This window comes from Hoplias malabaricus, chromosome 6, assembly GCF_029633855.1.
Source record: "Hoplias malabaricus isolate fHopMal1 chromosome 6, fHopMal1.hap1, whole genome shotgun sequence".
Classification (NCBI taxonomy): Eukaryota; Metazoa; Chordata; class Actinopteri; order Characiformes; family Erythrinidae; genus Hoplias; species Hoplias malabaricus.
Genome location: NC_089805.1, coordinates 6,387,834 through 6,402,625, shown reverse-complemented (window position 1 = coordinate 6,402,625; position 14,792 = coordinate 6,387,834). Strand labels below are relative to the sequence as shown.

The 14,792-nt window shown below is 40.5% G+C and overlaps 2 protein-coding genes across 2 annotated transcripts; both read right to left on the bottom strand.

Annotated features, from left to right (window-relative positions):
• Positions 1–962: 962 nt before the first annotated feature.
• Positions 963–5,408, bottom strand: rdm1 (RAD52 motif containing 1). Its single transcript, XM_066675672.1, has 7 exons — positions 5,088–5,408; positions 4,541–4,720; positions 3,976–4,101; positions 3,585–3,747; positions 2,812–2,910; positions 2,287–2,366; positions 963–1,381 (listed from the first exon to the last, which is right to left on the bottom strand). The coding sequence occupies exons 1-7, from the start codon at positions 5,190–5,192 to the stop codon at positions 1,295–1,297; spliced, it is 840 nt and encodes a 279-aa protein (XP_066531769.1). The 5' UTR covers positions 5,193–5,408; the 3' UTR covers positions 963–1,294.
• A 2,668-nt stretch (positions 5,409–8,076) lies between these two features.
• On the bottom strand, positions 8,077–9,566 carry gh1 (growth hormone 1). The gene is made up of 4 exons (XM_066673545.1): positions 9,552–9,566; positions 9,089–9,205; positions 8,606–8,737; positions 8,077–8,280 (listed from the first exon to the last, which is right to left on the bottom strand). The coding sequence occupies exons 1-4, from the start codon at positions 9,564–9,566 to the stop codon at positions 8,077–8,079; spliced, it is 468 nt and encodes a 155-aa protein (XP_066529642.1).
• Positions 9,567–14,792: the final 5,226 nt, after the last annotated feature.

Sequence of the window (14,792 nt, the reverse complement as noted above, 5' to 3'; positions counted from 1 at the left end):
GGTTCAAAAATATAGACTCAGACTGTGAATCAACATCTACTACTTCTACTAAATGTGGAAGTATGGGACAAGAATCCCACTGAGCGTAAGTGGAGGAATACCATTGTTTACAAAATCTGGGTTTGTAATAAATAAACAAACAAACAAACATTGGAGGATGTACAGAATGTTAATTTTGCTGTGGGTAGTTTTATTTTACATTAATATGAATTTTCTTGATAATATTTACAAAAACATATACAGTGGAACCTCCACCTACGAACTGGATTCGTTCCGTGACCCGGTTCGTAAGTGGAAAAGTTCGTTTCTCGAGTCAATTTTCCCCATTTAAAATAATGGAATAGCAATGAATGTGTTCCAGCCTCCACCCCGAAAGTCACCTTTTTTGCACTGATATATGTTTACAACGCTCTCAAATTAGTAAAAAAAACACATGTAGCATTACTAAAAATAAAAAAGAAATACAGTGGTAACAGTAATAAAAAAAGAAATAACGTTGTAAGTGGTTACACATCGCTACCTTGAAGACGTGAAGACTGGCTGGAGCAGTAACACAGGCACTGGCTGGATGACGGGAGGTGGGGGGTGGGTGGAATAAAGGAGAGTAGGTGGGTGAATGTGGGGAGACGAAGCGTAGATACGGCTTAACTTAGCACGAATTTCGATGTCTGCTATTTACGCTAATGCTAAATTGCTAAAGCTACAATTTGCTAATCTTAAAAGCTCACTCAAGTCTGGGCGCTGGGAGACTCGCCTATTGGGGTCAGTGGCCATTTCCAGCCGCCAGCTCGGGTTTGTTTCTAGAGTCATGGTTCGTTATTATAGGCGTTCGTTAGTAGAGGTTCCACTGTAATACTTATCCCAACAGTAAATCCTTCAAAATGTGTGCTTTTAAGTGTTATGTATTTTCCTCCATTAGAAATACATTACTAATACTGACACTTTCAATCTCAGATTTTTTAATAGGTTCAACTCTCAGAATTACACATAACAATATATTAAAATGTTACTTATGAGGACACATTTTTTATTTACAGATTAGAAACCAATTAACTACAAAAAAGATCAAATCACTCATAGAGCAAAAAAAAAAAAGCACCTTCAGTAAGAAAGTGGTGAAGACTGACGCCTGCTGGTAGTTATCTGGAATAACAGGCATCCCTTACCCAAGAACGTTGATTGATCTACATTGGCTGTAGTGTGGTAGTGGCTCCGATTTTGTTAATGATGCTGAAGGCGAAGAGAGTAGCTTCAAATTTAAGCAGATTTCAAGCATAGCAGCTGAAGCTTAAAGTCAGGGGTCCATAGTAAAGTCCCAGGGAAAATCCTCCTCTTCCTCCACAACACCAGCTTCTATTTCACTCCAAGAGATGTTATTAACCTATGGTCAGGGAGAGGGGGATTGAGATAGAGAAATACAGACATGTCTTATCATCCAGACCAGAAAAATGACTAAGAATAATAAACAATGTTTGTATGCATTAAATGCTATGAGAAGCCCTTTGTAGAACCACAAAAAATAAATAAATAAATAAATAAATAAAAAAAATAATAATAATAATATATATATATATATATATATATATATATATATATATATATATATATATATATATATATATATATATATATATATATATATATATATACACACACTGGCATTCAGTGTAGGTGCAGCAGGCAGTAGAGGTTGTGGGTTCAAGTCCCACTCCCTGTGTGTTCTCCCTGTGTCTGCGTGGGTTTCCTTCGAGTGACTGTCTGTGAGGAGTGGTGTGTTCTCCCTGTGTCCGCATGGGTTTCCTCCGGGTGACTGTCTGTGAGGAGTGTGCTGTGTTCTCCCTGTGTCTGTGTGGTTTTCCTCCAGGTGACTTTCTGTGAGGAGTGTGGTGTGTTCTCCCTGTGTCTGCGTGGGTTTCCTCCTACATTCCAAAAACACACGTTGGTAGGTGGATTGGTGACTCAAAAGTGTCCGTAGGTGTGTGTGTGTGAGTGAATGTGTGTGTGTCTGTGTTGCCTTGTGAAGGACTGGCGCCCCCTCCAGGGTGTATTCCTGCCTTGCGCTCAATGATTCCTGGTAGGCTGGATAAGTGCTTACAGAAAAGAAGGATTAAATTAAAAAATATTTGTGTGGTGTGAGGAAATGTTCATAGCACAACTTCAGATTTTTATCAGTTACCACTGCTCTTCTGAATCTACGCATATCAACTTCATGTGTAAAATGGCTTCTTTGGACATGTAGTCGGCATTGCTGCAAGATTTTCTTGGACCACGAACTAATGTAATTACCTGGATGGCTCCTTCAACATTCTCATCTGGCAAAACTTCCTCTCGATCAACTCTGCATTCCACTGCTACTTTTCCATTGTCTGAAAATAGGCAGGAAATTCAAGACATTACTACATCCAAAAGTAATAAAGAATAACGGAATGCAGTTACACTGCTCCACAACCCAGTGCTGGTGAGGGCTTTACACCCTTATGCCCAGTGCTCAGTGTACAGGAATATTACAAGATAAGGTCCCCCTTATTGTGGGGGTCATTGTGTGCGCTGGGAATTCCCATCCATTGCTCTCTTTTGTTATTGATAGCAAACTTAAGTTATGTGCAGATAGACATCTGAAAATCCCTGCTTTTTTTTACGGCAATAGAATATTTCACTGTTGGATTCATTCATTCATTCATTCATTAATTCATTCATTCATTCATTCATCATTTCAGGGTTGCAGTACTTTCACATATTTCAATGTAATATGTATTATTTAAAAATAAACAATATAAATCCCATTATTATGATTATTAATGTCATTCTTACCAAAAACTATAAGTAAAAGTTTCTCAAAGGCTCCAACTGCTGCTTTGTCCCTGGCCCATTTCATTAGCCTCCCCCTTTTCAAGAGTTTATCTGCTGGGTCTGAAAACAGAACACATGAAACAACATGAAATATGCATCCAAAGTCAGTTTATTGAGAGCAGAGTTAGCTGTTTTCTGTACTGAATCAGTTTATAAGATATGGAAAGTCTCTTTTCTTTCCTTAATACTATTTTTCCTCAGCCTTGGCTGAGATACCACTTATAAATTCAGCACAAGTGACTGGTGTGTAACTGCCATACGCTAATCTGGTGGATATTCATTCATTCATTATCTGTAAGCGCTTCTCCAGTTCAGGGTCGCGATGGGTCCAGAGCCTACCTGGAATCATTGGGTGCAAGGTGAGAATACACCCTGGAGGGGGCGCCAGTCCTTCACAGGGCAACACACACCCTCACACATTCACTCACACACTCTGACACTCTACCAACGTGTGTTTTTGGACTATGGGAGAAAACCCACGCGGACACAGGGAGAACACATCAACTCCTCACAGACAGTCACCCGGAGGAAACCCACACAGACACAGGGAGAACACATCAACTCCTCACAGACAGTAACCGGGAGCGGGAATCAAACCCACAACCTCCAGGTCCCTGGAGCTGTGTGACTGTGACACTACCTGCTGCACCACCGTGCTGCCCTCTGGTGGATACATGTAAGTAAATAAATAAATTAAACACCACAGTACATTTTCCTTTGCATGTTCACCTCACCTATTTCTGGGTCTAGAACGTCTTCAGCGACTCCAACACCATGGCATGTCACGCCGTGCTGGGGCAAAGTCAGTTCCACAATGCAGCCATATTTCAGGAACTCTCCTTGACTGGCTGAGTCCAAACTCCAGCCCACATCCACACAGTTTGAAATATCCTTTAACTGGGGAAAGACAATGAGGCAAAAGATCATACAGTTTAGTGGGCACTTTCAATAAATGGCTTTAGTAGAATTTCTGTCTACTGAGACCTTACTCTCTGCAAAGAATTAAAAAATTATTCCATAATTAATTTATGGATTGTAATTGCTTCAGATAATTTTGATCCAATACATCAGTGACTGCATATACTGTATGTTTAATTCCATTCTTACAGAAATGCAGGTACTTACAGTAACAATGCGAGTGGTCCAGCCATTGAAGCCCAGGTAGTGATTAGCCAAGTCTTGGCACCTAGCATGCGTAAGGGATTTGGATCCAAAGGGGAAGGTTGGGTTCTGTTTTGTGCTCAGCCTCACCTGCACAGACAACAGGGAAAAATTTCCAGTTTAGTCAGGTGGAAAAATCAGAAAAAATTACATGCAACTAAAACCAAGCAACATTCGCAGCATTCAGTGTGTCCTCTTAACTCCTATTCTTTTTGAGAGATTTGCTATACATTTTTAATACAAATCTGCTTATTTTTCAGCACTTCCTGGAAATTACTAAAAAATACTGTACTTCATGATCTTCATGTGAAACAAACCAAGAAATGTATCAACAGAAATATACTCCTGCTGTGATTTCTACACCATTTTACACTGCCATCTTGTGGTGATAAGAAAAAGTGCAGGGCACATGACTCTTCAAATGACATATAAATGTGTTGTTTGTGGATAATACAAAACAATGAAACAAATTTCCAGGCTAACCTTACAAACCCCTGAAGGAAATAAAAGAAAGGAAGCAATACGTTACTTTGACAGGAGAGTTCTGGAAGAGACACTGTTTGTCTGTGACTCTCTGGGCTTTTGATGCATGGGCAGAGGAGTAAAACTTGACGAATGCGTAAAAGCCTGGCGTGGCCACCGCTGCATTGGGACAAACCTTTAGCAGGTAGAGTGCTCCAAATGCAGAGTACACACTCCACAAGGCCTCCTAATAAATGTAGACAACAGTGCACAATAAAAAGTCTGTTCATTTGAAACGTTTTCATTTTTGTTATGGTTACTAACAGTTATTATATCCTTATAACTGGTATATAAACACCTTCAGTGGAAACGGGAGGAGTTAAACTGCTGAATATTTTAAAGACACTAATACTAGCGAGTAAAGAAGAGAAACATGTTAGCTTGCTTATCATTTCCGTTCCACCTTAAAATCTACAGGCAACACTCGAGACCGTATTGGCGCCACAGTTGAACTAAAGCTCTATTTAAGGTGGAACGGAAAGTTCGAGAAAGACCTTGGCGAATAAAATTTTAACTTTAGACTCGTGAACAAGGGACGACCTTAACGTACTTACATAAATATACGCTTCTGAAAAACATGGTTGTATGTCCCAGATAAAAATGGTTTTGTTGTTTTCCACGGGCACTCTGAATTCAATGATTTGTACCTCGACGTCCATTATATCTTAGGAGTGACTGAGAGCAGTGCAGCATTTCAAGGCTTAAGTCAACGGAATAAAAGCACTGAGAATCAGACTACGTGGTAAAATGTAGTAAAAAAAACTGTAGTTAATAACGGTATAAAACGAAAACTTAAAGAGACAGTGATAAATAAATAAATAAATTATATCCTCTATAAACAGATACGAATTTCCCGCCCACATTCACAACACATACGTCACACATACGTAGGGCAAATGGAAAAAGCGCATGTGCGAAATCACTACACAGTTCTGGTTTAGGTAAAGGGGCTGTGTTTTTGTAGTTCAAATTTTACAGATTGCTGTCTATCTGTTGCTCTGCATACGTTGTAAGTTCCCTTTCACTTTTTTTCTCTTCAGTGGTCAGGACCCCCACAGGACCAAACCACAGCATGTAATAAAGAAGTGGATAAATAAATAAATAAATAAATAAATAAATAAAAACTGATTGTTTGGAGCCCTGTGAAGGACTGGCGCCCCCTCCAGGGTGTATTCTCACCTTCCCACCAATGATTCCAGGTAGGCTCTGGACCCACCGTGACCCTGAACTGGATAAGCGCTTACAGATAATGAATGAATGAAGAATGATAGTCTGGAATCTAAAACCCAACTTTAACAGCAGGCCTTTGGTCAGGTGATTCGTGGAAAGCTTTTAGTAAGGCCACATCACCATAGAGAAGGCAAATGATGACTAGTTTTATTCGTGAGCAGGAGGAGGAGCCACAGTGTGCAACAGCACAGGTAAAACAAGGCCAGTGGCTTCGCTGGGAGAATATAGAGGAGCAGAAGATTTCCTGGCAAGGGTTGTGGGTGATGGAGGCAAGTCATATTAAGTTTTTTGCTGGGAGCAACTTACGACGTCCTTTAACAATCTTGGACAATGGTTGGTGAAGACCCTAGTTGTATTATGTACAGGGGTTGGCATACTGAAGCATACTCTATCAGTTTGTAAGGTTAGTTTGTCACAGGGTTGGTATACAAGGAAACATAATCAGGAGCTAAGGGTTTTAGCATGTTTGTTGGACAGCAAACACCTAGAGGTTAATGCATTCAGGAGTTCTAATCGACATAATTTTGTCTATATTGACTTTAGCAATAATTTTTTTTTCTATTATGTCCCTGCTGTCTGTTAATTAACTGTCCCTTTAAAACCACACTTCCAAGCTGTAGTCACATGATTCTGCCCCTATCTGCCACATGGAAGCAACCTAAACGCAGAGGCAGATCAAGCGATTGAGCAGTTCGTACCAAAGAAATAAACAGCATCTATGGTTTGGACGCGCTGTGTTTTGATTATAATTAAAATGACACAAGCTCCCAGCAACATTAGAAAATATCCCATAATAAATACAGTAACATATTTACAGTACAAATCTTGTCACTGAACTATGAAGGTCAAAAATACAAAAACAAAATAAACGTTCATGATATTGATTTGCGCTCACATCGCCCAGCACTAATTTGAGGTAATAAAAGGTGGCAGGCACATGCAAGACTCATGGAGATAGGTCTTAGGGGGTTTGAAGCCAAGTCTGCCACATCCCTGCTTGTGCAGTTTGGCATCAGGGGCCGGAAACTAAGGGCAGCTGTGAAGGAGTTATCAGAAACAGCTGAAAGGTCTAGTCAGTTGTTGTGGATAAGGAGAGCAGAGATTACATGGGGAAATGCACTGTAGAGGTGCTATTATGGTTGTTGGTGATATAGCATGTAAAGTTCACTTGGAACTGGTGGTACAGAGCATGCATTAACGGTGCCAGCGGGGCTAGGTCACAAGGGAGGCCAATGAGAATTCACGGATGTTGATGATAAAGGGTAAGGTAGGACTTTACAGCTTGCTTTGAGGTGGGTGGGTCTGGGATGCCAGACTTCACTGTTGAGCCTTCTGGAGGTGTTGTGGGCTTAATTCAGCAAAACACCAAAGAGGGGAAGTGCCTATCTGATGTCCCTTGTGAAGAGTTAGTGATATAGTGGGTGGTTTGGGTACTCATGTGCTGGGCATGTGGATAGGTGTAGGATATGCTAAAATGTTGCTAGATGTAGCTGATTTCTGATTGGATCATAAACGGCCACACCAGTCTTAGTGTTGAGGTGTAGGATTCAAACAACAGAAATTTTGTGGCTGAAGGAGAGTGTGGTGGGCCCTATGTGGATCTCTAATGGATTGGCATAGAATATTTTACATTTTCTCCTGTGTATGTTTATAATAAAATGTTGCCATAGGTGCGTGTATAAAGGTCACAAATAGCCAGAACATATTGCAGATAAAACCTTTAATGGAAACCTACACAAATAACATCACAAGACAATACATAGGAGTAGATGGAGGTGATTTAAAAGTTAAGAATGTAGGCTGTAATGCAAAAATAAAATTGGAATGTTTCTCAATCATTTACCAAAGACGCTAGTCATCCACTCAAAAGCAAATAAGATCAGTTCAATTTTGACTTCATGCTGATTGATAGCCCAATTTACCAGCAAACAATGGATCTGAAAAATATATAGATCATTAAAGATATGTATTATTTTCACTGTTTGCAATTAGCCATATTTGCATAGCACCACTTTGAAATGTCTCATTTTCAACCATACAGCTGCAAAGACCAAGAAGTGACATTGATCAGTCTACTACACTTATGAATGGATGAGTTCTCTTTGGCAAGCAATACGTAAATACAGAAATTTGGAGCAAAGTATGAATACGTTTAACCCAGCCTGGTCATAGAGGTGGTGAACTGGTTTTACAGCTGGTCCTGGAGCAGGTCCTATTTTTGGTAGGTTGAAAATTCAAAGATGGAACTAGTCCAAGAGCAGCACAAAACAGCAAGCAGATCACAGGCTGTGGCTAATTGTGCTCTGTTGTCTCCTACAGGGTGCAGTTGGAGTCGAGGGATCTCCTGCAGTTGGCCACTCTCAGGTAAGTCTCCACCTTGTGCATGTCCTTCTTGAAGCAGGACAGCAGTCTGGAGGTCCTACTGATGTTCTCAACCTCAAAAGTCTGGTAGAAATCCTCGAATGGTAGGGGCAGAGACTCGTTGTCGTCCATGTTGGGTTGGCCATCCAGACATCCCTATAGGGTTTAACACAGTTATGATGCAGAGCTATAGAGTTGTAATCATTTGTAAAAGTTGCATTTTTTCATAATTACTTCACAACTTAATGAATTCTTGTCAAACGGCTGCCAACACAGTGCCACTGGACAGTTCATCATGCTTGGAGGAGAACAATAACTGCCCAGACCTGTTATATCCGCTAACAAATGCACATTTTGGCTAGCATCATGCAGAGCGAGGGAGGTGAGGTAGGATCATCACCCAACCAAAGACAGCAAGTCTCGGATGCCTGGCGCATCACCAGGGATCCATCCTCTGTTGAGCCAGTGTTCTCACACTCACCTTGATGAGGACGCTAATGCCCAGTTTCAGGTCAGCCAGCTTCTCTGAGATCTGGTGTGGGTTTCCAAGCATGCTGCTGGGGTACTCCCATGACTCGATCAGACGGTAGGAGATGTGCAGCAGTTTCAGCACCTTATACAAGACATTGTGATAAGGATTCAAATCTGTATACATATATAGGCATTAGGAGTCAGTTTCCCACAACAGGATTAAGCCTAGACAGGCACTTCTATGTGTTGTGAATGAAGATTCTACACTGAAAGGATAACACAGTCCAAACTGAGGCTTAATTCTAGTCCAGGAAACTGATACTGTGTATAACACATGCCAAGCTTTACAGGCCAACCTTTAAATGTCCTACAGTATCCTATAAAATATGCTATATTATAGGGTTACATTACAGCTGATATAACATTAGACATTAATATCAATGCTTTAAGTTCTTTTCAGAGCAAATATACTCTTTTGTCTATAATGACTTACAGAGCTCTTCTGGGTCTCATCTTTTCCAGTGGGGGCTTCGATGGAGTCCGAGTTGCAGAAGGACAGAGGGAAGGTCTTGCTCAAAAGTCTGCGTTCATCCAATGACAGTTTATCCTCCTAGAAATACAGCACAACAGGAAATGCAGCTGCTTTATGAAGAGATACATGAGATCAGTAAATTCTCAGGTTTTTTCAGAGAGGGGTTTATTAATGATTCAAGAGCTGTTCCACTATCTTTCAAATCTCTAGTCTTTATCTGATGCTTAACATCAATTGCCATTTTCACAGATTCTCTTATACTTTGGAAAAAGCTAAATGTAGTGTTGTGAAACAAACTTATTGGACTATAGATGGTAATCTGGGACATCACTGAAACTTTGCCATGTCCCATTTTAATCATAGAAAGTAAGTTTTTAAAATATTTATAGTATTCTTTACAACAATAATTTAAAAGCCATTTTACAAAGTCGGAGATCATCTTGGCAGCCAGCTGATGCAGGTGTTGCACACGGATGACTGCATTGTTGAAGAGCCGTTGATTCTCAGAGGTCGAGCCCTGGCTTATGAACACACTGACGACCACCACAGAGAGCAGCACCAAACCTTTAATACAAGACAAAACACATTCAACACACCAGCTTTGGATTGGATGCTTGTCACACTAGTGGCCTGAATGTGTCATTGATTCTGCACTAAACATATTTTAAACATGGCTGCCTCTATTTGAGGAACCCAATCTCTGGAGCATAAACTACAAACCAATTTGATTCTTCATATTAGTTCATAGATACATTCTAAATAAATCAAAATAATCACTTTCCTAAATATGGGTGTCTCTTAGTTTTGGTTGTAAAAAAGACTTAATGCTTATGAGCTCAAGAGCATCCTTTCACATTTTCTTCTTAGCTAACTATAAAATAACACATTTGTAATTAAACCCCAGTGAAAAAGTTCAAGTCTTACCTTTAGCCATTTTGTCTCTTGTCAGATCAGCTCTCGGAGTCTGGATGGAAACTGGGAGAGATTGTGACCGTTTGTCTGTTGTGCTGAGATTTATATATGTGAGCTGGTCTTGTTAAAATTCATTTACAGTGAGAAACCCAACACCTTCCACGATAACTTTTGATTTATTTATGTGTTCAAATGGGTCTTGAATTTGCATCAGTTGATGTGCTTTTGCATGATTTTAGGAGGCATGACACTGGCCCTGGAAAAATATTGTCAGAGACATATATTTATAATTTTTTAATAGGTTTGGGTCCTATAGCAGAGGGATTTTTTTAACGATTATTAAATCACGTTATTTTGGATGGAACAGTGTCCTAATGTTATGGGTTCGAGCCCCGCTCCGGATGACTGTCTGTGAGGAGTGTTGTGTGTTCTCCCTGTGTCTGTGTGGGTTTCCTCCGGGTGACTGTCTGTGAGGAGTGTGGTGTGTTCTCCCTGTGTCTGCGTGGGTTTCCTCCGGGTGACTGTCTGTGAGGAGTGTGGTGTGTTCTCCCTGTGACTGTGTGGGTTTCCTCCAGGTGACTGTCTGTGAGGAGTGTGGTGTGTTCTCCCTGTGTTTGCGTGGGTTTCCTCCAGGTGACTGTCTGCGAGGAGTGTGGTGTGTTCTCCCTGTGTCTGCGTGGGTTTCCTCCGGGTGACTGTCTGTGAGGAGTGTGGTGTGATCTCCCTGTGTCTGTGTGGGTTTCCTCCAGGTGACTGTCTGCGAGGAGTGTGGTGTGTTCTCCCTGTGTCTGCGTGGGTTTCCTCCGGGTGACTGTTTGTGAGGAGTGTGGTGTGTTCTCCCTGTGTCTGCGTGGGTTTCCTCCGGGTGACTGTCTGCGAGGAGTGTGGTGTGTTCTCCCTGTGTCTGCGTGGGTTTCCTCCGGGTGACTGTCTGTGAGGAGTGTGGTGTGTTCTCCCTGTGTCTGCGTGGGTTTCCTCCGGGTGACTGTCTGCGAGGAGTGTGGTGTGTTCTCCCTGTGTCTGCGTGGGTTTCCTCTGGGTGCTCCGGTTTCCTCCCACAGACTAAAAACACACGTTGGTAGGTGGATTGGTGACTCTAAAGTGTCCGTAGGTGTGAGTGAATGTGTGAGTGTATGTTGCCCTGTGAAGGACTGGCGCCCCCTCCAGGGTGTGTTCCCTGTGCCCAGAGATTCCAGGTAAGCTCCAGACCCACCGTGACTAGGTAAACATTCTTCATAGAGCATTTCAATTTAAATTAACTGTGACATGGACCAAAAAGTAAAAAAAAAAAAAAAAAAAAACTTTTTATTAAACGTTTTATTGTAGTTTATTTGTAGCTTTTAATTTTTTTTCCTTTGTACATTAAAAAAATAAAATGGATAACTCAACAAAACAGAAGCCAACACTATAAATCACTTTCCGGCATCCTCTTTTAAATCTTACAGCATTAGAAGAAAAAGAGGTCACTGTTTCCCTTTTTATTTTTGTTACAAATGAAAATTATAATTAATGACCTTTAAACTGATTTTTTGGACAATTTTCCAGTATCCCGCGTTAAATATATTTCATGTAATTAATTCTCTTTTTAAAGCATCTACCTCATAAGTCAGTCATAAGCCATAAATCTGTGTTGCCAAGAGGGTTTTTTTATTTTATTTATTTATTTATTTTTTAAACTAAGTTCACCCTCGCCATCATTCTGCAGTTTCTGTTGAGATGTAAATTCATGTATTTAATTTTATTTAAATCTAAAAGCTAAAGAATTGGCAGTAAACATATTCTCTGGTAAAAATGAGCAATGGTGTCACCACGGAGAGAAAGGTTACTATATCAATAGTAATGGGGGAGATCAGATCTTACAGGAAGCCCTTCTATGTTGGTGTGATGGTAGGTCGTGCTTAATATTCAGTGTTGAAAGGCAGGTAAAATGTCAGCATGGCGTTATGGGATTAATCCCCTGCCGGGAAAAACAGAAACTGATCTGTTTTCCTGAACCTGAACCTGAACCTGTTACCTAACAGTGTCTGTATCTTCCACCAGTCTCTCATTTGGGAAGGAAACATCATTTACTGGGTCACTGAGTTGAGAACAGTTGGTATTGTCTTATACAAATTACTGGGGTGTATTTGGAAGTGAAAGGCCCTGCACTTTTTGGTTAAAATTTGTGAAAAATAAATATTTCCTCAGTCTCCTTTTACCATTCCGCTGTGTACACCTGGCCAAACACCAGTCAGCTCCTGCACTCGGTCCTCCATCAGCGTCTTACTCATGCTCTTCACTGTGGAGCTCATCTTACCTCTGGATCATATTCCCCATCATTTCTATTTCCAGTTCCCACTTCTCTCTTTCCTGTCTTATCATTTCATCCCTCTCTAAAAGCTACTTTCCCTAACGCTGGTTCTTTTCCTCAAAGGTTTCCATGCACTTATCAGAGGTGGAGGTTATTGTTCTGTGGACTGGGTGTTGCACCGTTTGTTCAGATTCTGTTGGTAATTAAAGCCCTGTGCCACACGAGGGCGCCAAAACATTACAAGAATTACAGGATTTTCTTATTCATAATCTATTTCCATATTCTACAATAAAATATATCTTGATTATAACAGTTATACTGGTACCAGACTAAACTTAGAAACATATTAGTGGCTACTAATTGGGCTGTAAATGCCTGAATAGTCATTTAATAATCATTTATAATACATATAACACTAGGGTGACCAGATCTGAGATGGTGCAAAAGAGGACACGTTTTGGGGGGGCGGGTTGGATGAGCCTTACACCTTTATTTGCTACACATGGGAAAACATGGGATTTTCTTTTTTAATTCATCCGAGAACTTACATTTACGTTTCGGCATAGCTGCTCGAGATGAGGGTGGGTACATGAGCTTTGCCTGACGTAAACAAGGACTACTGACGTGCAGACTGACCAATTAAATGTTTACAGAGAAGGTTATCGACCAATAACAGTAGCTCTACAGTCACACCGTCCAATCAGAAGATTTTAGGCTACTTCACCGCGCCCCCTTCTCACTCAAGCGAACCAATCGGAGTAGGGGAAGGCGGGACTAGTTTGTGAACGAAACTTCTAGAAGTTCTATGTAGCTCTAGAAAAACAAAATGCCGGACGTTTGTGAAATTCCGACCGGACATTTTTTTAAGTCTAAAAAAGAGGACATGTCCGGGTAAAAGAGGACGTCTGGTCACCCTATATAACACATAAGACATGACTAGATACACATCCTCAGATATGAGCTTATTCTTTACTTCCACATTTTCAGTAAGTTCTGACATTCAGTATTAGATGAAAAATAGGTCACTGCTTCCCTTTTTATCAGTTACAAATGAAAAGGATTATTAATGACCTTTAAACAGACCTTTAAACCATATATAAGCCTTTGTAAATGTAGACTTATCTTAAAGAGGTACTGTTATACTTTGGTTCTTATTTACATTTTTATATTTACATCTCTAAATAGATTTTTTGAGATTTTGCAGATCCTTTAACGTTGCTAGTGCGCCCTCTGTAGGTTTTATGACGCTATGTTAAGCCTGGTCTTGCTTTAAATGAAGAGGCAGCTGAGGGCGTGACTTCATCAAAATTCGGCCTGGACCTCTTTTAATTATATGTTTATTCATTCTCATTAAACGAGCTTCATGCTTTCATACATTTTCTGTAATTGCTTCATCCATATCAGGGTTACAGTGCGTTCAGACTAGTGATGGGAATTTCGGCTCTTTTTGGGGAGCCGGCTCTTTTGGCTCGGATCTTCATAAAGAGCCGGCTCTTTCGGCTCCTAAATGGCTCTTTGTTTTACAAATTATTTCCACTGGTACAGAACAATATTACCTACATTTTACAAAACTATATAGACAAAATATTATTGTTCAATATTAAAAATAATAAATAGTGTTGCAATGGCCAATTGTTTTTATGGCTGCTTTTAATAACTCTGATTGCACTCACACATTCAGTTGTATAAATAACTGGATTTTTATTTAAACACCTTAATAAAAATCACTTGTAAACTCTGAAATACAGCCAATGGAACCCAAAAGGTAGGTATTACAAAATAGCTTATTAAATTAAATAATCATCCATTTCTGGGTAATAAAATAAACAAATACTCTGCAAAGTGCAAAACAGCAGCATTCAACGGTAGTGATTAAAACAACCACAACTGTCAACACACATTTAACTGATTTAACATTTTCTTCAACTATTTTTTGGAAGGCAGATTGGCATTCAGGAAAACCAAGTGTCTCAGCTTGGAGGGGTTGATCCGGCCACCCACCCCTCCCCTCTCTGCTTGGTGGTATAACTCTTCGCTGATTGGTACCTTTGCTTGTTGTTCTCTGATTGGTTGAATGACAAGCCTTAGAAAAAAATGGTTCGGTCTTAGACGGGAACCGGCTCTCATCGTTCACTTACAAGAGCCGGCTCTTTGAACCGGTTCGTTCGCGACCGACACATCACTAGTTCAGACCCCACCTGGAGTCACTAGGCACATTGCCATCACAGGACATCAGCCAGTCATTCACATACTCACACCTGTGGACAATTTCACATAGTCAGTCAACAGACCAATGGGTGTGTTTGGACTGTGGATGGACATTGGACTCACCGGTTTAAACCCAAACAGACACATCACTCATGGCACCACCATTCCTGTAGTTTAACTACCTCATAGTGATACCCAAGCTCTGACATCTCATCCAACCCCATCTGAAACATATTAAAATGCTCTGGATTAATG